The 26,887-nt window shown below is 37.8% G+C and overlaps 1 protein-coding gene across 1 annotated transcript in view; it reads right to left on the bottom strand.

Annotated features, from left to right (window-relative positions):
* Positions 1–26,395, bottom strand: part of ZC2HC1A (zinc finger C2HC-type containing 1A) — a 54,383-nt gene extending 27,988 nt beyond the window's left edge. Inside the window, exons 1-4 of the mRNA XM_027561239.1 lie at positions 26,294–26,395; positions 10,718–10,791; positions 8,556–8,672; positions 1,608–1,749 (exon numbers count right to left, since the gene is read on the bottom strand). Of these exons, the coding sequence (XP_027417040.1) occupies positions 1,608–1,749; positions 8,556–8,672; positions 10,718–10,791; positions 26,294–26,309 (349 nt within the window). The 5' untranslated portion in view covers positions 26,310–26,395. The remainder of the gene's footprint in view (positions 1–1,607; positions 1,750–8,555; positions 8,673–10,717; positions 10,792–26,293) is intronic.
* Between the last annotated feature and the right edge of the window lie 492 nt (positions 26,396–26,887).

Genomic DNA, 26,887 nt, shown 5'->3' with positions numbered 1-26,887 from the left:
GTAGCAGTGTAAAAGATTTCAAATCTATGAGATATAGAGAAGAAATAAATATAACTTAGCAAGGTCACACAAAAAAAATCAATTTATTTCAAAAGGTTTACTTTTTGAGATGGAGTTTGCCTTTTAGAATTTACACTTATCTCAAGCTCAGAAATTTGTTCTGCTAACTATTGAAAGACATCTAAAACCTCTAATAACAAAGAAGTTGTTTTGTTAGGGCTAAGAGATAAAAAAATCTCTAAAGTTCAAATTATCCTGAAGAACTGCCACTCTCTCTCTCATTGACTTATGCAAACATGAGAAATATACCCATTTTGGTTCAATCAGATAAAATATACAAACACCTCTAAAACAAAGAGAGAATTCAGTTTCATGGGGAAAATTAAGGTAGAAATAGAAGAGACTCACACCCAGATAGAACATTTCAGAGTTACTCAAAGCATTAAAGTTAATTACTAAGACTCAAACAGGACTGGCCAACAAGGGCCCATGGGCCAAATCCAGCTTGCTTGCAACATGTTTTCATAAAATTTTATTGGAACACAGCCATTTACATATTTTCTGTGGCTGATTTCTACAAACAGTGGCAAAAAGGAGCAGCTGCAACAGAGACCTTATGGCTTTGGATTAACCTAAGCCCTTTATAGAAATTGCTTATCAACCTCTCTTCTACAATAAAATGTTATAAAGGATCATATCTAACTTTCCCTTTACTAACAAATTAATCCCAATCTAGAATACTAACACAATTTTAAAGCAGCTAACTTGCTATATTAAAATAAGTACTTCTTGAGGCTACTCTGTACCCAATGGCAATACGTCAATGGTGCTATTTTAAATCTTTCAGTATCTCAATTATCTCATATATGGTTGCCAGCATCTTGCCTTGCTTTTGGTAAGGATAAACAATCAACTTTTACCCACCAAATGAAGAAAATATAAAAATACATGAATTTAGGGCAAATTTAGTAGTATCTGTTTATATGGTGGTTATCCCACTAGAATAACACATTTTCAGAAGCAAATTATTTAATTCCCCTTTCTAGATGAGACAATACCAAAGAACTAAGCAATGTAACTATCTGAATCTTACTGAATGTCTACATTTCAATTGACAGTATGCATGATTGAAATGTTTTCCTGGAACATTTAATAGTTACTACAATAATTTTTAAATTATATTAAATACTAAATGGCCACCCACTCCTGTATTCTTGCCTGAAGAATCCAATGGACAGAGGAGCCTGGTGGGCTCTAGTTCATGTAGCTGGAAAGAGTTGGACACGACTAAGCGACTAACACTACACGACTACAATAATTCTTAAATTATATTAAATGCCTTACAAAAAGTACTGAGAGAAAAAGTTTAAATCAAAGTACTGACATAAAAATATAATGCATTTCATGTTGAATACTGCTATGTCTTCATAAGCCTAAATGCCTGGGCTATCACCATTATTTTATAGGAAACTTACCAAGATTATGTTTCATCAAGTTCAACTATTATAAATTAAATTCAATAATATCTTAAAATTTTTAAGAATTCTATCAATACTATCAATATTTTGTCCCCATATAAACACTTTCTGTCAAAATATGTCATATACCAGGATCATAAGACGGTGGAGGAGGTGGGGGAAGTTTGCCACCCTCTTTCAGCACTTGACCAAGGCCTTTAGCTGCTCTTATTGTGGCTATGAACTCTTCATGCTTTCTTCTCCAATTAGATGGCTTCTTTGGTGGTTCAGGCTGTAAACAAATTAAAAAAAAAAAAAAAAAAAAACTAGTTTTCAAAAACAGTTTTTAATATATTAAAACAAAACTCAAGAAAATATTTTAAATGTTCTCTTATCAGGAGTCCTTAAAATGATCTTCTTCCCAAAGTTATAATTTTAAAAAGAAACTTTAGGCAACTGTATTTATATGCAATTTTTAAATACAACTGTAAATTGTGTCAGCCACTGCTAAATTGCCTTCTGTCAGTGTTACAAACATTTAACCCACCACTCAGGATGTATTTCCCTATTTTCCCATAGTTTCTCCAACAATGTATGATAGTGAAATTTTGTTTTTTTTTTAACTGATGAGAGAAGTGAAAAACAGTTCTTTCTGTGGTTTTTAATTGGCTTTTTCCCTATAATGAGTGAAAACGAACATCTTTTTGTATCATCATGAATTATTTGTATTGCCTTTTCTGTGGTGTGTTTATAAAGCCTGGTCAACATATCTATTGGGTTACTGGCCTTTTTTCTGTTTTTAACAACTTCAAGTAGTTTTTTTTAATAGACTAGCCTCACCCTTCCGCCACAATATATCTCTTTTAACCTTGTCTAAGTGTCCTCTGATATGCAGAATTTTTATTTAAATGCAGTTTAACTTACTCTTTCTTTTACTGTCTTCATATCTGTAGTCACTTAGCAAGGTCCAACCTCACACCAAGGTAAAATAAAAATTTCCCATGTTTCTACCTAGTCCTTTCATGGTTTCATTTTTAAGATTTTTAAACTTTTTTTCATTTGGAATTTATCTTGATGTATGGAGTGACATATGGACTCAACTTTATTTTTTGTTTTCTAACATAGCTATGCAGCTGTCTCACCATCCTTTACTGACTTTTCTCCCTACTGAACGGAGACAACACCTTTATCATATTCTGTTTGGCATTTGGGCTTATTTCTGAACTGCCGCGTTCGAGATTCGCGGCAGTGTTCCACTGTTTCAACTGCATGTGTCAATACTCGTTTTTTAAATATTGAGATTTTATAATATTTTAATATGCAGTAAGGGCTTCCTTGGTGGCTCAGTGGTAAAGAACCCGCTTGCCAATGCAGGAGCCATAGGAGATGTGGGTTCAATCCCTGGATTGGGAAGATCCCCTGGAGAAGGAACAGAAACCCACTCCAGTATTCTTGCCTGGGAAATCCCATGGACAGAGAAGCCTGGCAGGCTACAGTTCATGAGGTTGCAGAAGAGCTGGACACAACTGAGCGACTAAACAACAAAGGTTAACTCTACTTTATTGTGCTTCTCTCTCAATCTTTTCTGGTTATTCTTACACGTGTATTTTTCCATTTGAGCTTTAGATTCAGCTTGTTTTTTTAAACTACATTTTAACTGGAAAAATTAAACATTACATTCATATACAACTTAAAATCTCTATTTAGCTGAGATTTACTTACCTAAGAATGTGATATATTTCCATTAGAAGACATGTTTGTTTGGGTCTTTCAGTAGTTTTTTAAAGTATTCTTTGTGAAAGTTTTCCACCTTTATTACTATAAGGTTTATTCCTAAACTGGAGAAGGAAATGGCAATCCACTCCAGTATTCTTGCCTGGAGGATTCCATGGACAGAGAAGCCTGGTGAGCCCCAGTCCTTGGGGTCACAAAGAGCCAGACACAGCTGAGTGACTAACACTAATTCCTAAATATTTTATATTTTGTGCTGTTCTTTCTTAAGAATCTTTTAATCATTTTTATATTTCAATGAGTTGTTTGTTGAAATATGAAACCTTTCTGCATATTAACATTACATCCCATTACAACAATAGCCTTTTACTTCTTTTTAATGACTCTATTATTAAAAGAACCACAAAGGAAACCCCTGGCCTAGATGCCTGCCTTTACTATTAAATACATGCGGACATTTAAGGAAGAAAAAGCATCAATCTTTTAAAAACTCTTTCAAAAAATAGAAAACAAGAAAATAACTTTCAAACTAGTCATTATGAAAGCAACGAAATTGATTACACAGACATTCCTGTTCTGCTTCTCTAAATCAACACGTGTCCAGGAGGCCTGCTGCTGCCATCTATACTCCCTCAATTCTTACACTAATCACTTCAAACACAGGACACTTTAAAGTGGCCCCCTCACCTTCAGAAAGAGTATTATCTTTTCCATTAGTGCTTTCTGAGAGCCTCTGCTCTGGACCTCTTCAAATCTCCGTGCCTCCTCCCTACTTCCTCCCTCCTGGCTTTTGTCCAATTTCAGACAGGCTCATTCCACTTTCAGCTCATTCCAAGTTCCTGCAGCTTACCCCAGTTCCTGCCTCTGCTGTGATAAACAAGGGATATGTACTTTCAGATAAGACCCTCATCTTTAAGGAGTCACCTTTCAGGGTGAGGAGACCCCCTCAACTGTAAGGTGGCAGGTTCTCAGATTCTAGGCCATGGGCTCCCCAGCAACTTCCTGCTCTTCTACTGTGGTAGTTTCTCCTGGATCTCAGTTTCTTTGGGCAGCTCTGAGATAACCTTGTGGCTCAGACAGTCAAGAAACTGCCTATAATGTGGGAGACCCAGGTTTGACCCCTGGGCTGTGAAGATCCCCTGGAGAAGGAATGGCTACAGACATGACAAAGCGACTTTGAGAGGAGAAAGAGACATACTTTGTTTGTAGTCCCTGGAGTCAGCCTGAATTTCTCCAAAAATGGGAGCACTGTGAGCACACCACGCGTGCTCAGTTGCAGCTAACTCTTGACCTCATGGACTGCTGCATGCCAAGCTGCTGTGTTCATGGGATTCTCCAGACAAAAATACTGGAGTGGGTTGCCACTTACTTCTCCAGGAGATCTTCCCAACCAGGGATGGAACCTACATCTCCTGCATCTATTGCACTGATAGGCGGACTCTTTACCACTGTGCCTGGGAAGCCCATACTATGATGTTTAAAATCTTCTAATACACTGTTTCTCCAATTAATATGCAGATGATTCATTCAAAGATTTTGTTAAAATGCAGATTCTAATTTATTATGTCTGGGAGGAACCTGAGATTCTGCATTTCTAACAAGTTTCCAAAACAGTGCTACTATTACTGCTCTATGGACAGCACTTTAAAGAGCAAGAAAATAAAACTACTTATCGTAAAGTAAGTTTTTACTTGGCTTTTTCTTAAAGATTAATTTTTTTAAGTATACAAACCTCCTCTTTAAAGAAATAACCTGGATGTCCATCTACAGATGGATGGATAAAGAAGCTGTGGTATATGTAAACAATGGAATATTACTCAGCCCCCCCAAAAAATAATGAATGTGAGTCAGTGGAATTGAGGTGGATGAACCTAAAGTCTGTTACACATGGAGTGAAGTCAGAAAAACAAACATCACTTATTAACACACATATGGGATCTAGAAAAATGGTTATTGATGAACGTACCTGCAGGGCAGGAACAGATAACAGACTTGTGGACACAGTAGGGGAAGAAGGGGGTGGGACGAATTGAGAGAGCAGCACTGACATATATACACTACCATGTGTAAACAGAGCTAGTGGGAAGCTGCTGTGTAACACAGGAAGCCCAGCCCTGTGGGGAGGGGAGACTCTAGAGTGAGGGGAGATATACACACACACACTATGCCTGATTTGTATTGTTGTATTGCAGAAACCAATACAACATTGTAAAGCAATTGTTCTCCAATTAAAAAACAAAATTACTGAGAGATCACGATGGATAAACTTAATGTAATTCCCTTAATAATTCCACAAGACAGATAACTACTATCACCATTTTACAGAAAACAGAAGCCAGGGGTAAATCTGGACAGTCTGACTGTTGAGCCAGCTTTCCAACTCACTACTTTATACTGCCTCCAAAGATTTAATTAGTTTATGTAGGCTAATTAAAGTTAACATAATCACATATCTGGCAGGTTACCAGGGAAAACTAAATAAAACCTTGTCCAAGCTTCTCCATCCTCCCCTTAAATATTCATAGACTGAAAAACAAAGATGAACTGACTTCTTTTTTATTATCAAAGGACTTTACTAGTATGATTAACTGTCCCATAGGGAAATGCTTTCCTGTATACAGTGGAAGTGAGAAATAGATTTAAGGGTCTAAATCTGATAGATAGAGTGCCTGATGAACTATGGAATGAGGTTCGTGACATTGTACAGGAGACAGGGATCAAGACCATTCCCATAGAAAAGAAATGCAAAAAGGAAAAATGGCTGTCGGGGGAGGCCGTACAAATAGCTGTGAAAAGAAGAGAAGCGAAAAGCAAAGGAGAAAAGGAAAGATATAAACATCTGAATGCAGAGTTCCAAAGAATAGCAAGAAGAGATAAGAAAGCCTTCTTCAGCGATCAATGCAAAGAAATAGAGGAAAACAACAGAATGGGAAAGACTAGGGATCTCTTAAAGAAAATCAGAGATACCAAAGGAATATTTCATGCAAAGATGAGCTCAATAAAGGACAGAAATGGTATGGACCTAACAGAAGCAGAAGATATTAAGAAGAGATGGCAAGAATACACAGAAGAACTGTACAAAAATGATCTTCACGACCCAGATAATCACGATGGTGTGATCACTGACCTAGAGCCAGACATCCTGGAATGTGAAGTCAAGTGGGCCTTAGAAAGCATCACTACGAACAAAGCTAGTGGAGGTGATGGAATTCCAGTTGAGCTCTTTCAAATCCTGAAAGATGATGCTGTGAAAGTGCTGCACTCAATATGCCAGCAAATTTAGAAAACTCAGCAGTGGCCACAGGGCTGGAAAAGGACAGTTTTCATTCCAATCCCAAAGAAAGGCAATGCCAAAGAATGCTCAAACTACAGCACAATTGCACTCATCTCACACTCTAGTAAAGTAATGCTCAAAATTCTCCAAGCCAGGCTTCAGCAATATGTGAACCGTGAACTTCCAGATGTTCAAGCTGGTTTTAGAAAAGGCAGAGGAACCAGAGATCAAATTGTGAACATCTGCTGGATCATGGAAAAAGCAAGAGAGTTCCAGAAAAACATCTATTTCTGCTTTATTGACTATGCCAAAGCCTTTGACTGTGTGGATCACAATAAACTGTGGAAGATTCTTCAAGAGATGGGAATACCAGACCACCTGATCTGCCTCTTGAGAAATTTGTATGCAGGTCAGGAAGCAACAGTTAGAACTGGACATGGAACAACAGACTGGTTCCAAATAGGAAAAGGAGTATGTCAAGGCTGTATATTGTCACCCTGTTTATTTAACTTATATGCAGAGTACATCATGAGAAACGCTGGACTGGAAGAAACACAAGCTGGAATCAAGATTGCCGGGAAAAATATCAATAACCTCAGATACGCAGATGACACCACCCTTACGGCAGAAAGTGAAGAGGAACTCAAAAGCCTCTTGATGAAAGTCAAAGTGGAGAGTGAAAAAGTTGGCTTAAAGCTCAACATTCAGAAAATGAAGATCATGGCATCCGGTCCCACCACTTCATGGGAAATAGATGGGGGAACAGTGGAAACAGTGTCAGACTTTATTTTTCTGGGCTCCAAAATCACTGCAGATGGTGACTGCAGCCATGAAATTAAGACGCTTACTCCTTGGAAGGAAAGTTATGACCAACCTAGATAGCATATTCAAAAGCAGAGACATTACTTTGCCAACAAAGGTCCGGCTAGTCAAGGCTATGGTTTTTCCAGTGGTCATGTATGGATGTGAGAGTTGGACTGTGAAGAAGGCTGAGCGCCGAAGAATTGATGCTTTTGAACTGTGGTGTTGGAGAAGACTCTTGAGAGTCCCTTGGACTGCAAGGAGATCCAACCAGTCCATTCTGAAGGAGTTCAGTCCTGGGATTTCTTTGGAAGGAATGATGCTAAAGCTGAAACTCCAGTACTTTGGCCACCTCATGCGAAGAGTTGACTCACTGGAAAAGACTCTGATGCTGGGAGGGATTGGGGGCAGGAGGAGAAGGGGACACCAGAGGATGAGATGGCTGGATGGCATCACTTACTCAATGGACGTGAGTCTGAGTGAACTCTGGGAGTTGGTGATGGATAGGGAGGCCTGGCGTGCTGCGATTCATGGGGTCGCAAAGAGTCAGACACGACTGAGTGACTGATCTGATCTGATCTGATCACTAGGAAAAGCTATTACTACTGAAAACAGTTTATTTCAAAAATATATAAATCAGGCCTCAAATTTTGACTACTACACTAAAATGACTCTCAAAAAAAAAGTCAAAGTATTTATGTGATTTATTCTTAGCAAATAAAATATCATGACAGGTGGTATTAAGGAGAGATTAGCTAACATAGGAGATCCCTTGCTTGGTTTCAAAGAAGTAAGCAAGCTGACAGTGGTCAATTTGTGGACAATTGAGCAATGGATAAAACTTCTCCCTGGAAGGCATACTAAGATCACAAATGCTGAAAAATCAATCAAGATAATACTTATTAGGCTAAAGCATTTGTAATTAACAGCTTTCCTTTTGTATACTATATGGATTATGCTACTAGTAACAGAGACATAAACTATAGCCAAAGTAATGAACAGTGAGTTACAATGAACATGTGTAGACTTTTCAATTATTTCCAGCCTATAGCTCAGGAACTGACTCTCCAATGCTACGAAAACCTCACTGTAGTTGGACAGTACTTTGGTACTTTTGGTACAGGAAAAGGGAGCTTTTGCTGAAATTCAAAATAAACAAGTTTATGATAACTTCTAAACTGAGAACATGACACAGAATTCTGCTTACTCTTCAATCTTAGCATAACAGATAATTATTTTTTTCATTACACATAGCAGCAAGGTTTATACTATTCAAAAGGTCATAGAATTACCCTAGGTTTAAGAGGTTTTACTGTTGGAATATCAGTTCCTTCAGCTCTTTGTCTGCTTGAATCAAAAGTCTTCCGTTTTTTAGTGGCAGTTTTCTGGCAAATAGGTCCATGTTTTTTCTGTTCAAATAAAGAAATACAACACATCATTTTCTTTTCTACAGAAAGACTATAAAATTTTAATTGTCATTAGAGACCAGTTTAAAACCTGAAGATAAATAATAATAAGGCATAAATAAGACATTGCTTAACTAAATAGCTAAATATATATATATATATATAAAACATGCTACAAGTCTTCTCACAACAAGAAAATATAAATATTCTCCCAAAATTTTATTGCAAGTTATTTCATATTCTCCTGGTTTTCACACTGCTAAGAATACGGAAGCTAATGCATGTAAGACACAGCCTTTTAAGTGGGGGCAAAAAAGTTATCTTTATTACTAAATACCTGAAAATAGATACTAGAAAAAGGAATGTAAATGGAAAATGTTTTAGCAATAGGATTACAAAAGCTAACATAATAATAATAGTTTGGCTTACTCTACTCAAGCTCACATAACAGTAGTTTGTTAAGACAGCACAAGACAAGGTGGTCGGTCATGTTTCTGTCTTTTCTCCACAATCATCTCTCCCCCTTTCTGAAACTCATTAAGGATTTTTCTTGTGCTATCTAGTCTATAGTCCATTCCTATAGTTCTTTTATATGTGTAATTTTTTAAAATTATGGTTTCCAACTCATTTAAAGCCATTACAATGGAAGCTCTCTTAATTGATCTCAAATTAACTGGATAAATCATAGTTCTCCTTCCCCTAAATAAAACATGTTGACTAACAACAGAGAGTATACTAAATGCACTTTTTTCTTTTCTGTTTTGATAAACAATGAACAAGTTGGAAATATTAAGCTTTATCTAGGAAAATAGGAAACAGAACCATTTGACTCCATGTTATAGAGCCTCTAATATTTTCAATACAAAATCAATACTCAATTGTTTTACATAGTTGTAAAACACACTTGTTTTCGGATTTCATTCTGACAAACGCAATAATTATAACTATTAGAACAAAATTTCTTATATATTGGAAAAAAAACATGGTTAACAGGCAACTTTCTAGAAATGGCTGTCCTCATATTGAGCAGTATATATCAAAAGAATGTAGCACCTACTCCAAAAACTGATATACAAACTGACAGTGATGATTTAAATATTAAATAAATGAGGGCCAAAAAAGATATACCACCCCCTACCCCCGTGAAAACTCAGCTTAAAGTTTTGAAAATGGTTTGAAAAACAGTGAATCAATGACAACAAAAAGTTACTTAAGTAAGTATGGAGAAGAAAGGATTAAAGAGCTGTTAAGAGAAGTCTGTAGTCAGGTGGCCATTTTGGATCAGTAATTCCTTCTCACTGCTTTAAAGAAAAACTGGAAATAGTAAGGATGTAAAATAAAATGTGACAGAACTCTAAACAGCAGAGCCATACTCAGAGAAAAATCTTCATTCTAAATGAAAATATTCATAAATACCTATTTATATTTGAAGTTAAAACAGAATATATGATATATTGATTTTTTTCTTATTCTCTATTTAGCTAGATATTTTATATTAACATAAGATGTGCTTCTATTTGTATTTGCATACAAATGTATTTGCATTCTAAAGAATGCATAATGTGTTTTAGGAACAGTTTTAATTAAAATACTTTTTCTTTGGGATATTTCAAAAATACATAAGAACTGATAAAATAGTATAATTAGCTCCATTTACTGATCCCCTGCCTCAATAATTACCAACATTTAAACAATCTTATTTCATCTATCTCAAGCCCCGGCTTTTTGTCCTGAGGTTTAAAGCAAATCCAAAACATCATATCCTTCTGCTTCTTTAAATACATTATTTTAAAGAGTATTTCTAAGAGTATTTTGTTTTGGTTTCATCAACAGCCACACAAGGGAAGGAATACTTTAATACCCTAACAGAGGAGTTTTAAAGACCAATCAATCTCTGAAGCAAAGAGAGTACTCTGCAAGAACGAATAGATGGAACTGGTACTCTTGAGCAAAGAACATTAGCCAGTATCTCTTTATATATCTTGCCACTGTTCTGAAGTATTAAACCACTAAAGCTCTATCAAACACCAAAGGAAAAAGGTACTCACCAATGCCACTGGAAAGAATGTTCTTCCACAAATCTTGCAAGGTAACAATTCTCCAACTTGGACACTTCCATTTTCTAGAACAGAAAAGAATGTAGTCAAAATATTCAATGGCTCTTACTGTTAAACGTCTAAATTTTAGTCTTTACTTAATTTCATATACAAGTGGTCTGCTGCTGCTTCCGAAAAACAGTTGTGTCCAACTTTGTGCGACCCCAGAGACGGCAGCCCACCAGGCTCCTCTGTCCCTGGGATTCTCCAGGCAAGAATACTGGAGTGGGCTGCCATTTCCTTCCCCAATGCATGCATGCAAAGTCGCTTCAGTTGTGTCCGACTCTGTGAGACCCTATGGACAGCAGCCCACCAGGCTCCTCCTCTGTCCACAGGATTCTCTAGGCAAGAATACTGGAGTGGGTTGCCAATTCCTTCTCCAATATAAGTAATCAGTTCTTGTGAAAATGTCTTTTGTTACTTTGAAATAAGCAACTTTACCAATTAAAATGCACAAGACTTAAAGTTATCAGTGGTCAAAAGGCAAATGCTGAACACAGAATTTGTAATTTAAAAATAAACAAACCGAAACTGCTGAAACTGGTTTTGTTCTACTTTAACCAAATCAATTTGTCATAGTCTCTTAATTAATTACAGGCTGTCTCTATTGTAAATTACTAAAGTTTAAAAACAAAATTTATCTGAAGATTAATGTATATTTATCTTCAAAGCATTAAAAAATAACATTGGTGGCTACAGTGGGCTAGAGAAGATGACTAGGAAAATCCTGAGTTTACCTCCTTCTGTGAGCACAACAAAATTTCAACTATTTACAGAGCGGCTATCATGAGAACCCGAAGACTAGCAGAAACAATCTTCCACAACTAAAGATAAAAGAAGGAACTCTAATGAGACGAGCAGGAGAGGTGGGGAACACGGTGCAGTCCAGACCCACACCCTCAGGTAGGCTACCCACCAACACAAGAATAATCACAACTGCAGAGGTTCTCCCCAGGGAGCAAGGGGTCCAAGCCCCACACTGGACTCCTCAATCCAGAGAGTCCTGCAATGGGAAGATGAGAGCCAATAATGTTTAGCTTTGAAGGTTGGGGGCTAACTTTCAAGGGATCTGAGGGCTGTAGGAAACAGAGACTCCATTGTTAAAGGACTCACACAAAATTTGCATGCTCCAAAACACAGGGCAGAAGCAGTCATTTTAAACTGTCTTGGGCAGGCACACATGCGCATCTTGGAGAGCCTCCCAGAGAGAAGCAGGCAATCAGGACTCAGTGGCAACCATATTTTAGAGCTCCCTCTAACAGGAGGAATGCTAATGCCAGCAAGAAACATTATGGAGTCCTGCTGCTGCTGCTGCTAAGTCACTTCAGTCATGTCCGAGGTGCCATTGCCTTCTCCCTTATGGAGTCCTACCTCTAGCTTATTAGTGCCAGGACCCAGCCCTGCCCACCTGTTACAGTCTGTTACAGTCCCAGGGACCCACAGGCCAAGCAGCTAACTGCAGGGACACAGCTTCACCCAACAGAAGGCTGACAGAGACCACCAGGTGCCTTGATTCCCCCAGCCTACCACGGACCCAGACCTATCACCAGAGAACCCAAGACCCAGCTCCACCCACCAGAGGGCTGGCACTAACTTCAGGACCTGGCCTGACCCACCAATGGGCAGGCATCAGCCACTGGACTCCCTTGGTCCCAAAGCTGCAGATCTGTGGGCTGACAGCATCTGTGAAAACCCTCCAGCCAGCCACATCAGGATCTACCCAGCTCTGCCCACCAGTGGACCAGCACTAGCCTTGTAAGCCCAGGGTACAGCCACCTCATAACCTGGGCCTACCACCGGCGGCAGTCTGCATCCACAAAGGCCAAGCCTACCAGTCAATTAGACCAGGGACCATCACTGCCAACTAGACCACTCAGAGCAATCAGCCCACCGTATCAGAAGGGCCTATGAGGGCACATAAGGGGCACTTCTGAAACATAAGGCTCTGGTGACTAGAATAGTGAGCTGCTGGGAGGCACAGAACCTTTCCTACAAAAGACCACTCCAACAAGATCAAGAAATGTAACCAACATACCAAATAAATAGAAATAAAAACAGCAAGTTAGGCAAAATGAGGAGACAGAGGAATATGTTTCAAACAAAGGAGGAAGATAAAACACCAGAAGAACTAAGGGAAGTAGAGCTAAGGAACTCATCCAGTAAAGAGTTTAACATAACAATCACAAAAATGCTCAAAGAACTTGGGAGAAGAATGGCAAAACACAGCAAGAAGTTTCAAAAAGAGTTAGAAAATACAAAGAAGAATGAAACAGAGCTGAAGATTGCAATTAAGTGACATAAAAACATACTGGAAGGAATCAACAGTAGATTAAGATGATATAGAGGACTGGAACAGCAAGATGAGAGACAGTAGTAGAAATCTCTCAAGCTGAACAGAAAGAATTTAAAAAATGAGAACAGTTTAAGATACTTTTGAGACAACATCAGGCACACTAACATTTGCATTATGGGAGTTCAAAAAGAAGTGAGGTGCAGAGAACATATCAGAAGACAAGATGGCTGAAAACTTTCCTAACCTGGGAAGGGAAACAGTCATCCAGGTTCAGGAGGCACAGAGAGTAGCCCCAAACAGAATCTACCCAAATGGACCACACCAGAAAACAGTGTAATTATAATGGCTAAAATTAAAGACAGAGTACTAAGAGCAGCAAGGGAAAAGTAAATAGTTACATACATGGGAATGTACATAAGATCATAAGTTGACTTTTCAGTAGAAATCCTGCAAAATAGAAGGGAATGTTCATGACACATTTAAAATGATGAAAGGAAAAAAAATCTACAACCAAAAATACTCTATTCAGCAAAGCTATCATTCAGGTTTGAAGAAAGATAAAAAGTTTTCCAGACAAGCAAAAGTTAAAAGGTTCAGTACCATGAAACTAGCTCCACAAGAAATGAAAATGGACTTCTCTAACCAAAAAACAAAAAGCCTCACCTAAAAATATTAAAGTCAGGGAAGGAAAAATCTCACTGGTAAAAGCAAATACACTGTAAAGGTGGCAGACCAACCACTAATAAAGCAAGTAGAAAGATTAAAAGACAGAATTAGTAATCTCTTCCATAGACAGAATAAGTAGTTGAGAAATATAAAAATCAAATTATCTAGAATATGATGTCAAAAACATTTAACATAGAAGGGGAATAAAAACGCAGGATTGTTAAAATACATTCAAACTAAAGAGGACATCACATCAACTTAAAATAGCCATAGACAGATTGCTATTGAAACCACAAACTGAAAAATCTATAACAGACAAAAACACAAAAAACTGACAGGAATCTAAACATAATACTCAAGTTATCAAATCACAAGGAAAGAGATCCAAAGAAGAAAACAAGACTAACAAACAAAACTACAAAATAAACCTGAAAACAATTTCAAAAATGTCAATGAATACATACCTATCAACAATTACTTTAAATGTACATAGACATAGAGTGCTATAATCAAAAGACACAGAGTAGCTCAATGGAAACAAAAACAAGACATTATATATGCTGCTTAAGAGACTCAATCAAGATCTAAAGGAAAACATAGACTGAAAGTGAAGGGATGGACAAAGGTATTCCACACATACAGAAATTTATTAAAAAAACCTAAGCAGTAGACTTATATCAGACAAAACATACTTTAAACCACTGTCTGTAACAAAAGACCAAGTAGGACATTATCTAACAAAGAGATCAATCCAAGAAGCTATAACAATTGTAAATATATATGCACTCAACAGATACACCTAAATGCATAAAGTAAATATTAACAAACAAACAAGCAAAAAAGAAATGGACAATAACACAAATAACAGTAGGGGACTTTAACAAAAACTAACCTACATCAATGAACGTATCATTCAGAGAAAATTCATAAGGAAACACTGGCCTTAAACCAAATGGTCTTAACATATATAGAATATTATATCCAAAAGCATCAGAATATACTTTTCAAGTGCGCATAAACATTCACAAACCACGTAACAAGTGGTTGTTTTGTGGTAGACCACAAACCAAGTCTCCATGAATTTAAGAAGACTGAAATCATATCAAGAAACTTCATGCTGAGACCAGGAATCAACTACAAGGGAAAAAACTGTCCCAAAACACCACAAATATATATAACTAAACAACTAATGGGTCACTGAAAAAATCCCAAAGTAAAAAAATATCTGGAGACAAATGAAAACAAAAAACACAATGATCCAAAATTTATACTTGCAGCAAAAGCAGTTCTAAGAGGGAAGTTTATAGCAATACAAACTTATCTCAGGAAATAGGAAAAATTTCAAATAAACAACATAATCTTACACCTAAAGGAACTAGAGAAAGAAAAACAAAACTCAAAAATTAGCTGAAAAGAAATCATAAAGAAAATAGAACTAAATAAGAGACTAAAAATGATTTAAAAAATCAATTAAAATACAAGCTGGTTCTTTTAAAAGATAAAAAAAAATTGATAAAACTTCAGCAAGTCTCATCAAGAAAAAAAGAGGGCTCAAATTTAAAAAAAAAATAGAAATGGAAGTGGAGACGTTATACTTAACACTGTCTCGACAAAAACTATGGAATCAATACCACCATGCTCTGTGGGAAAAAAAGAAAAACCTTCTGCTCCCTTAGCTCTGCTAGAAGCTGGAGGGTGCTAGGCCCCTGTGTAGTAGTGCATAGAATTCTAGCTTTTTTCCTCCTTTCTCTGTATATTGGGCTCAGAGATTACACTGTGTCTCTATGTGAATATGGACAGTTAGCATTTACCAACATGTATCTGTCTACTTTCTCTTGTTTAAAAAAAGAAAAAAAAACTTAAAAAAATGGGGTTATAGAAGGTCAGCAAAGGGTGGGTTTGAGATGTTTGGGTGGGTTAAGTGGGCATTTTGACAACATGGCTTCTTCTTTGGCATGTTTAATTGTGATGTTTAACGGACATCCTTGCAGTTTAAGATGACACTTTTAAAATAAAATTCTCTCCTAATGAAAAAAAAAAAAAAGAGAGAGAGAGATTACCATGAACAGTTAAATGCCAATAAAATGGACAACTTAGAATATATGGACAAATATAATATCCCAAGACTGAATCAGTGTTCATACTGAAATCTTGTCACCTGTGACAAAATGGATGAGCCTAGAGGGTACTATGCTAAGTAAAATAAGACAAAGACAAATTCTGTATACTTTCACTTAGATGCGGAATCTAAAAAACAAAACAAATGAACAAACTTACAAAACAAACATAGTCATAGACACAAAAAACAAATAGATGGTTTCGGGGGTGGGGGGTGGTGAGGTGGGGCGGGAAATAGGTGAGAGAAATTAAAGCATACAAACTCTTAAGTTACAAAATAAATCAGTCACAGGTATGAAATGTACAGTATGGGAGATACGGTCGGTAATACTGTAATATCTTGCATGATGACAGACGGTAACTAAACTTACCATGGTGATCATTTTGAAATGTAGAGAAGCATCAAATCACTATACTCTTGCACCAGGAACAGAAATAGTTTTATAGTCTTTATACTTCCCAGTACTTTATACTTCCCAAAGAAACTCATAGAAAAAGAGATCAGATGCATGGTTACCAGAACTGAGGACGAAGGAAGGTGGGAAGCTGGATGAAGGTCATCAGAAAGTATAAATCTCCAGTCATAAGTAAGTACTAGGGATGTAATGGATAATATGATAAAGATAATTAACAGTTCTATATTGTATACCAAATTTAAGAGATTGGATCCTGGGAGTTTCTCACCAGAAGAAAAAAAAAACTTGTTCTTTTCCTTTTATTTTGTATCTATGTAAGACGAGAGATGTTCACTAAATTTACTGTGGTAATCATTTTATGATGTATGTAAGTCAAATCATTATCCTGTATCCCTTATACAAGTGCTCTATGTCAATTACATAAACAAAACTGGAAGGAAAATAAGATGAAAACAGATGCTACAATTTGGATGATGAAGCCATTCTGGGGATGGATAGTGATGATGGCTGCACAGCAATGTGAATGTACTTAATACAACTCAGTTGTACACTTAAAAACGGTTAAAACTGTAAATTTTATGTTATGTCTAGTTTTCCACAATATAATGGTTTTAAACTAAAAAAAAAAAAAAAAAATAGGAAGAAATAATAGTGAAGATTAGTGAGGTGGCTTCCTAATATGATTAGGGAGTCTCGAATAAAAAGAATGTTGTCCCTACCAACCACAGAAGTATTATGCTTTAAGGAAAAGATCACCTAGTTACTATGCATTATGTGAATTGTTGATTTTTTCATACACATAATATTAAGATTCACTGGACCAGCAGATTGAGATAATCTGACATTAATGAATCTGACACAATTCATTAAATAAAGAAGTTTCTGCAATTTTCACAAAATCAAGTTACCCTAATGCATCTTTCATGAACTTTCACACTACAAATTTCATCATAGACACACATACACACTCACTGCATTCTTTGGAATCTACAAAACTAAGTCAATTTGTCATTTTATTTTCTAGCCAAATACCACACCTAAATTTACTTCTATACCTGTAATTTTCATTAAGATGACATAGTATCCTTATCATATTTTCTGCTGAATACATTGGGAAAGGAATACATCAAGGTTGTATATTGTCACCATGCTTATTTAACTTACATGCAGTCTACAGTCTACGTTTAACTTATATGTTTCGTATTTACATCATGCGAAACACCGGGCTGGATGAAGCACAAGCTGGAATCAAGATTGCCAGGAGAAATATCAATAACCTCAAATACACAGATGACACCACCCTTATGGCAGAAAGCAAAGAAGAACTAAAGAGCCTCTTGATGAAAGTGAAAGAGGAGAGTGAAAAAGCTGGGTTAAAACTCAACATTCAAAAAACTAAGATCATGGCATCTGCTTCCATCATTTCATGGCAAACAGATGGGCAAACAATGGAAACACTGATAGACTTTATTTTGGGGGGCTCCAAAACACTGCAGATGGTGACTATAGCCATGAAATTAAAAGATGCTTGCTCCTTGGAAGAAAAGCTATGGCCAACCTAGACAGCATATTAAAAAGCAGAGACATTACTTTGCCAACAAAGATCCATCTAGTCAAAGCTATGGTTTTTCCAGTAGTCAGGTATGGATGTGAAAGTTGGACCATAAAGAAAGCTGAGCGCTGAAGAACTGATGCTTTTGAACTGTAGTGTTGGAGAAGACTCTTGGAGATTCCCTTGGACAGCAAGGAAATTAAACCAGTCAATCATAAAGGAAATCAGTCCTGAATATTCATTGCAAGGACTGATGCTGAAGCTGAAACGCCAATACTCTAGCCACCTGATGCAAATAACTGACTCACTGGTAAAAAACCCTGATGCTGGGAAAGACTTGAAGGCGGGAGAAGAAGGGGACGGCAGGGGATAAGACAGTTGGATGGCATCACCAAGTCGATGGACGACATGAGTCTGAGCAAACTCCAAGAGCTGGTGATGGACAGGGAAGCCTGGTGTGCTGCAGTCCATGGGGTTGCAAAGAGTCAGGCATGACTGAGAGACTGAACTGATTTTACTGATGGTTAAAACTTTTATCAGAAAACTACTATCTTTTAGAAGTGACAAACTCATGATAAAATTACAGTTATTGACTTCATATATATGTTGTTGCAAGGCATTTATTGAGTCCACAGAAAACTTATCAGGAGAATCAAAACAGACATTGGTGGGAACACAATCAAACAGTAACAGAAGAATGCTTTGTTCTTGCATACTCCAGGTGTCCCTCTGCCCTATTTCAGTGGCAGAGAGTAACTATTTGTCATTTCAGGTGGAAGTCAATGCCTGGATGGTGGCAGTTAAGCTGTGAACAGTACAAAAGCATAGCTAAGCTTTGCCTGATTTGTCCTTTCCAATACCAAAGACTAGGTTATTTAGGGATATCAAAGCAACTTCATTTATCTGGATCACTTAATTCCATTAATTATCCAGAAAGCTGAGGCAGTTGCTGGCAGCTGAATCCATTAGATACATGAAGATCAGAATGTCTTCATAATGACTGTCAAAGTGATACCACATACTACTTGCCTATTTATAGTTTTCATGTCTTCCTTCAAATTCCAAACAGTGATTTAAAAAGGTATCAATATAAAATGCTGAATAGTACCACATGTTACTTGCTTCAAAGTATATTTTAGTATTTCCTTGTTAAATAGATAACAAAACAAAATCTTTTGAAAATTAACTGTTAAGAAAAATCAGTTAACACGTGGAAATAATGTGAGTGCCTACTTGAGTCCCTACTACTTGCCAAGCATGTACCAAGCAATAGTGACACAAGGGTAGAGACATACAATCACTGCTTGATAAAGCCAACAGTCTACACGCTTTACTTCTCTGGTTCTGTATCTAAGAACCAAATCCTCTTCCATTTTTTCTTTTTTTAATACAAAAGCTTAAAACTTAATATAACAGCAACAAGAATACTACCATAAAATCAACTCCTGGGATTAATTCCTACAAGTCATCAAACATGTTCAAATTGTATTTAAAGAAAAAGAAAATTATTATCACCAAAGGCATAAAAAAGAGGAAATACCATTACAGAGAAAACATTTTAAATTATTTCCAAAAACAAGAAAAAATTAAAAGTCATTACGTTATTCAAAATAAATAGATATATAAATTTAGTTTTCTCTTATACAGCATAGCCCTATAATCCACAAAGTATGTCACGTGTGTTGGCATCAACATCCCCTGGAAAGAATGTCTACAACAGGTCATGATAAGCAGCTTAGGCTTTAGTCATGAAGCCACTGCTGCTGCTGCTACTGCTAAGTCACTTCAGTCGTGTCTGACTCTGTGTGACCCCATAGATGGCAGCCCACCAGGCTCCCCTGTCCCTGGGATTCTCCAGGCAAGAACACTGGAGCAAGAACACGAAGCCACAATTTGTCCTAATGGCAATGTTCTAATATTCTTTACAACAGAAAAAGCACTGGACTCTGTCTCATATTATCTAAGTCAAGTCTCAGCTCTGTCACTTAGAACTATGACTTGCTGGGCAAGATAGTAAACCTCTCTAAGGTTCACAATTCCTCTTATATAAAATAAGGATATTAGATTAAATGACCTAGGAGCACCCCTTCTAACTCTAATACACCATAATAAATAAAGCATATTTAATAAAATCTACCTTAAAAGTATATGGATAATAAGACACCTCCCTTACTGATGTTATATTTAAAAAAGAAAGTTGGTCATAAATAAGAATGATTAAACCGACTGACCAACTGCAAGATGTCGAGGAAGTGACTTCCACTTGTCTATACACAGAATTGAGAATCTGCGAGGACCTTGAGCAAAGAACATGTCTCTCTCCTTGTTGGAAAAGTTTTCACTAAATGAACTATAAGAAAATGTATGAGTAGTCACATAGGTAGCCTCAAGTTTAATATCTGTTAAATGAAGATAATATCTGCTCAATCTACCTTAAAATTCAAGAGGATCAACTGAGATGTTATACATAAAAATGCTTCACAAGCAATAAAATAAAAAATACTACTCTCCAGGGCATGAGGCAAACTCTACTACTCTCTCCTGAGTGGCAAAAGCTGTATGGTTGAGGCTGTTTGCTATCCACTTGAAACTATCATAACACTGTTAATCAGCGATACTCCAATATAAATGTTAGGAAAAAAAGATCTCAATAAACCTCTCTTTTGAAGCACATGGCAGCTGTTTTCCTACTTTCCCCCTACAACCCTTTTTTAAAATTGAATTACTTCCAGGTCAATGATCTCTAATATCTCGTAAGCTATTCGTCTTTCAGCTCATCCTAGATTTCAATATTTCACAGTCACCCTTAACCTACTCAGCACACAGTCTTCACCCTTCCTTCACTTTAGTGACCTGCACTCCAGGAAAAACAACCACTGCTAAAACAACTTAGAAAGCTCCACCTCTGGACTCTTAAAATACACAAGAGCTCTAACGACAGGCTTCTACAATCTACCTCTTGGTCACTTTCTTGATCTCAGAGTGACTTGCATTTTCTTGATAAGCCATTCCTAGCGGTACTTCCATTCCTATCCATTCTGAACTTGACTAGTCATTTCCACTACTTCTACCAATCACCCTCAAATCCTTTGCTTATGGTTAAATGTTTGGAAAATGCTAAACAAATAGGTTTTCTTAGAGTAGAACTTACTCAGTCTTGAGAGAGAAGAGATTTAGTATGCGTTATTTCCCCAACAGAAATCCTTTCTGTGCCTAGAAGTTATTTAGGACCAATATCCTGAGTAGCATATTTTTTGAAACACTGGCTTACATTTACTAACTCCTCTCTACCTTTCATTCACTCCCAATCTGAAATACAGGCAAGCTTTATCAGGACTAAACACTGTATTAAAATAGACACGTATGTTGATTCAACAAGTACTTATTGAGCACCTACCATGAGACAGGAACTGTTCTAGCAATTAGGCAAACCAAATGAAATTCAGTATGAAATGGATGAAAACAGGATGAAATATGAAAATAGGATGAAAAGAGGGATGAAATTAGGCAAACAAGATGAATCAAAGACCCTGATCTTACCAAGCTTCTACTCTTTGGGGGGGGGGGGGGGAATCACTTTTTTTCACTACCTGACATTTTATATATTTACCTGTTTATACGGGCTTGGTTCAGATGGTAAAGAATCACCTGCAATGTGGGAGACACAGGTTCCATTCTTGGGTCAGGAAGATCCCCTGGAGAAGGGAATGGCTACCCACTCCAGTATTCTTGCCTGGAGAATCCCAAGAACAGAGGAGCCTGGCAGGCTACAGTCCATGAGGTCGCAAAGAGTCAGATACGACTGAGCCACTAACACTGTTTATAAAATGTTTTTTAGTGAAAAGCACAGTGCAACGACAGAAAAACAGAACAGAGTAAAGAGAGAGAAGACAGTCATAATATTATGTGCGTGTCTGGGAAGCAGATACGATCAGGTAGTTTCTTCAATAAGGAGACAAAGACCTTAAGAGACAGAAGCAACTGATTACCATTAATCTGTTAATTGTCAAACTGAAATGCCTCTTGAATCCTCACCTTACTTGACCTTCCTATATCATAAGACTCTGCTGACCAATCCCTTCTACCTTTAAAGCCCTTTCTCTCTTAGCGTCAGTGATATTTCTTTCTCCTAAGTCCAAGTGTTTCGGATTTCATAAGCCAGCAGGGTTGCAACTGGTTAGTACCTAGGTCTCTAAGAATACCAAGTGCTACAGGCTTTTTCCAGCATACTCAGTAAATATTCATTCTCCCCTCTTCCCTTTCTTGACAACTTTTAAGCCTTTTTAAAGACTGCCCCCTACTCTAGTTTCCTTTCCTGCTCAACCTTAAAGCATCAGTTCCCCCCAAGTTTTTTTCTTCATCTTGTTAAATATAGCTTCGCTGAGCAAACATACCTATTTTCTGTCACTAATAAGCTAATGACTACTAAAAACTCCAGATAGATATTTACAGGCAGCTATAAAACTTTTCCACCAGATATGCCCCGAGTACTATACAAATACAACATTTCTAAAGCCAAAATCATTACCTCATCTTCCAAACTTGTCCTTCTCTTGGTTAAAGATAGTATTACGTTTTAGTCCAAGCTACAAAACTGCTTTATCCTTGATTCCTCTTCCCTCCCACATCCAGCAGTTCTATTTCATCTCTCCATCACCGAAATTTCTCTACCTATCTCCCCTTTTTAATTTCTGCTGCTTTTGCCTTAGTTCAAATCTTTATCACATATACACATTTCCAGCCTCTCCCTTCTCCAGTCTATTCTGCTGCCACAATTATGTAGTGAGATTGCCCACAACCCCTTCCAAGTCTGCTATGTTTTACCTACACTGAACTACTCTTAAGGTTCTAGCACACTTCCTGGGATTTTTATCCATCCAATAAACAAACACTAAAGGGGGTCTCCTATGTACTAGGCAGTTTGCCAAATGCTTAATATATGTTACATCATTTAATACTTAATATAGTTCAGGTAGATTGGAGTGTATTAGCTCCAAAGCTAAAAAGAAACAAAGTAAGGATCCAAGCACACATCTGTCCAATACATTGGCTATTAAAATAATATGGCATCAAAGTCAGTACCCCCCCCCAAAAAAAATGAATCGAGATAAATTAGTAAAGATGATGAATTAATTATCAGTTAAACCAGTGCTTAGATTAGGGGAAAACGAACAAAAACCCCTAAAGGGACAGCGTGGCTTTCTTCAACTACATCAAGAGCTACATTAGAAAAGAGCAATCAAACTTTAATCAAGTTTTAGAGGGCAATACCCTAAGGCCTACTAATTTTAGCAGTCCAAAAGAGGACTAGGCAGGAAGATCTGTCACAATTGTTAATAATGACTTATCAACATATTATGAAAGGAATGACAATACATACGGATAAAACCTGCTTAGGGTTTGTCCTCTCTCCATTTTACAGATGAAAAGCTTAAAAGAGATTGAACTTTTCCAGGTCTAGAACTACTTTTATTTCCTTTAGACATACCTATAGTGCATGGTGGTGGTTTAGTCGCTAAGTTGTGTCAGACTCTTGAGACCCCATGGACTGTAGCCTGCCAGGCTCCTCTGTCTATGTAATTCTCCAAGCATAATACTGGAGTGAGTAGCTGTTCCCTTCCCCATGGGATCTTCCCAACCCAGGGATCAAACCCAGGTCTCCTTCATTGCATCTGGATTCTCTACCATCTGAACCACCCGGGAAGACCAAGAATACTGGAGTGGGTAGCCTATACCTTCTCCAGGGGATCTTCCCAACTCAGGGATCGGACTGGGGTCTTCTGCATTGCAGGCAGATTCTTTACTAGCTGAGTTACCAGGGAAGCCCCAAGAATATGATAATCTTCAATAAAATTTTTCAGGAGTCCATATGTTTTCTGATTTTACAATCAAGTTTAGTCTTCTAACTGGCTTCAATAAAAAACATGGGTTTAATTCCTTTTAATTTAATGCCAAGCAATAGTGTATTTGCTCAATTACTATGGTAAAGAATCCTTCTGCAATGCAGGAGACTGGGGTTTGATCCCTGGGTCGGGAAGATCCCCTGGAGAAGGCAATGGCAATCCACTCCAGTACTCTTGCCTGAAGAATTTCTTAGACAGAGCCTGGCAGGTTACGGTCCATGGGGTCGCAAAGAGTCAGACATGTCTGAGTAACTAACCACACAAGCACACATGGTATGTATTAAGCAAATTCTCAAAGATTTTCTACTGAATACTGCAATATGAGGTTCATTAGACACCTTTGATATGCTAGATTTTAATTTCCAACAGGGAAAAACTCTATCTTTCACTGTACCAATGTATCACTGTTTATTAAACAAAGTCACAGAGGAATGAATTAATGAATTCCTCATTAAGACTCAAAGTTCTTCTTTATAAAGTATGACTCAACAAGGGCTAAATTTTTAAAAGGAGGAGGAGAAAAAGAAAGGCACTAACTTCAAGAAAAGTCTCTGAGAGCTTTTATTTTATTAAAATAAAAATTTTTATTACCATTTGAAATTACCAATATTCAACTGTTTTGCCCTAGAAAAAGAATAATTTCATACATTGTAACCTAATTCATTATAATTAACACACAACATTGTTAATGACAGCAACTTAATTTTGTTAAAAAAAATTAAATGAGTAAAGAAGTACTGTTTAACATGAAACATCACAAGCTGGACTCCTAAAACAAACACCCATGATAACATAACATATTACAGCAGAATTCATGTTTTTCTTCACCCATGTAATTGAGTATCATAATAGGTTTTCATTGTATTTTAAAAGCATTCGTGGTAAGATTTCAAAAGTAATATCAGCACTGCTAAAACATAAGAATCACTAAAATGTAGGCTCAGTGAGAAGAGCGCTTTGACTTTTTATTTTTTCCTGCATCCCCAGGGCCTCTCATGGACAAAGTCATTTATCTAACAAATATTTAATGAACACCTACTTTGTGTCAGACATTGTTTTAGATGCTTAGCATAAACAAATGAAAAGTCAGATGAAGATCTTTGCCTCAATTACAAATGCTAAATAAAATAATAGAAAAATAAAGCTTCAGAAAAACCATTCTAAAGCACTGTATGTGTATTAAAATAACTTCATGAGAAATGCAGGACTCATGATCCTATGCTAAAATACCATATGTTTGAAAATTCATTAAAAAAAAAATAAGCTGTCTCCAGGAGTTCTCTAAACAAAAACACCTGAGTAAGGAATATCATTACAATTCCTACTTCATGGAAACTTTTGAGTGATCTGCCTAAAATAAATTAGCAAAGAACAAGAACTTCATTTGTTATAGTACACTGCAGCTGCACACAAATAGAAAATCATCACAGGTCTCGATTATCTATGATCCTCAAGGTGGTTAGTATGAGAGCATCACCTAGGAGCAAGAGCATGAAATAATATCATATTCATTACTGTATTTGCTTTTTGGTGAGACTAGGTCACTGCAGAAAGTTATCAGTTATTACTTTTCTTTTCATAACACAACTTAAAATAATTTACTCTCCAGCATACAACAATACACAGAGCTCAATGCCTCTGTTTATTAATTCCACCTGAATCTATGTAAATTAAGAGGAGGAAAAAAAGCTAAATCATTGCAACAGTATCCCTCCGTTGTGTTAGGGTTATTCTTCTTCAGAAGGATTAAGCACAATTTGAAAAGGAATCTTGAAACCGCTGTTGCTAATGCTGTTTTCTTTTTTTTCTTTGTTGTCTTTAAGCGAATGCTGTATTACACCAGGATAACACAGGTAAAGAGAACAGACAAGTGAAAAGAATTGGGAACAAAGCAAAACCTGGCGTCCTGCTACAGCACAAAGATAAACCCAAAGATAAAGAATCAATGTTGGCTTTTCCTTACAGAGTTCTCTTGAATAAACCCTTAAACCCTTCTGTTAACCTATTGTCCTGGCTCTAAAACTGGCCAGTGACACTTCCTCGGGAGATGCTCTCGGCACCCTTCCCATAAAAGATGCTGCAGAAATGGAAAAACGGTTACCTAGGGAAACCAAGGAAAGTGGCCAAGGAAAGTATCAGCAGTTCAAGGCTGGAGACACACCCCGGGGCTCCAGCAAAGGCTGGCGGTAGGGAGGCGGCAGACATGAATGGAGAGTCCACTTTGCAAGGAAAATAAAATTTGGTCAGAGGCTGTTATTACCAATAGGACACTCAGGTAGTGAGGCAGACCAGAAAATGGTAGGAAGGGATTTGCAGGCGTTTACCAGAGGCAGATCAGGCTCGTGGGGTAGGGCGGGGGAGCGCATCAGGTATAAACCGTTTGAGGAGGGGCAGCCTAAGGATCATCAGCTCGACAGTGTCTGGGGCTGCAGAGAGCCCAATCATCCCAGCCTCAGAAGGAGCGGCGGGGTCCACCGCTATGGAATCTGCCCTTGCCTCCCCGGTACGGAGGTCCAGGGTAGACCCTTCCCCCGCCACCCGACCCCCAGGCGCCCCGCCCACATCCTTTCTTCTCCTCACCTTCCAGTCCCTCCATTGCGCCAACGCTTCGAGACCCACCAGACTCCTTGAGCTGCACCCGCCACCGCCGCCGCCGCCCAGCTCCGGCTGTAGCAACCCGGCCGCGCCTCCCACCTGCTAATATTCCGAGCTCCCATTGGTCCGGCGCGGGAGGGGCGGGGAGTTACGAGGGGGCGGGGCCTCGAGGTGGCCCGCCTCCTGCCGCCGTTGCGCGGAGGCAGCCCACGTCCGCGCTTCAGTAGCGCTTCTCCGGTGAGTCTGCACCGCATTCGGTTGTATCTTGCCGCCGTACGGCGGCCTTTGTTCGACTCTCGCCTTGTTTTTCTCACGTCTTAGCCTTTTGTTTAGAATATCTCAGCACCTCAGGGTTCCCATCAGCAGTCCCTCAATCAAGTGCAATTCTGAATTGCCATCTATCCCTCTCTGAGGACTTGAAGCAAACACGCAAACAAACCCCGCGTCTTACACACTCTTGAGCAGCACCCTCTCCATTCCCCGCTGTGTAGTCACATTTCACCGGAGTGTATTTCCTAAACTTTTCTCTGCACACACGGATATGTGAGTCTTCGGACCGTTTTCCTACAGAAATCGTAC

This window comes from Bos indicus x Bos taurus, chromosome 14 (assembly GCF_003369695.1).
Source record: "Bos indicus x Bos taurus breed Angus x Brahman F1 hybrid chromosome 14, Bos_hybrid_MaternalHap_v2.0, whole genome shotgun sequence".
Classification (NCBI taxonomy): domain Eukaryota; kingdom Metazoa; phylum Chordata; class Mammalia; order Artiodactyla; family Bovidae; genus Bos; species Bos indicus x Bos taurus.
This window is presented reverse-complemented; position numbering and strand designations above follow the sequence as displayed.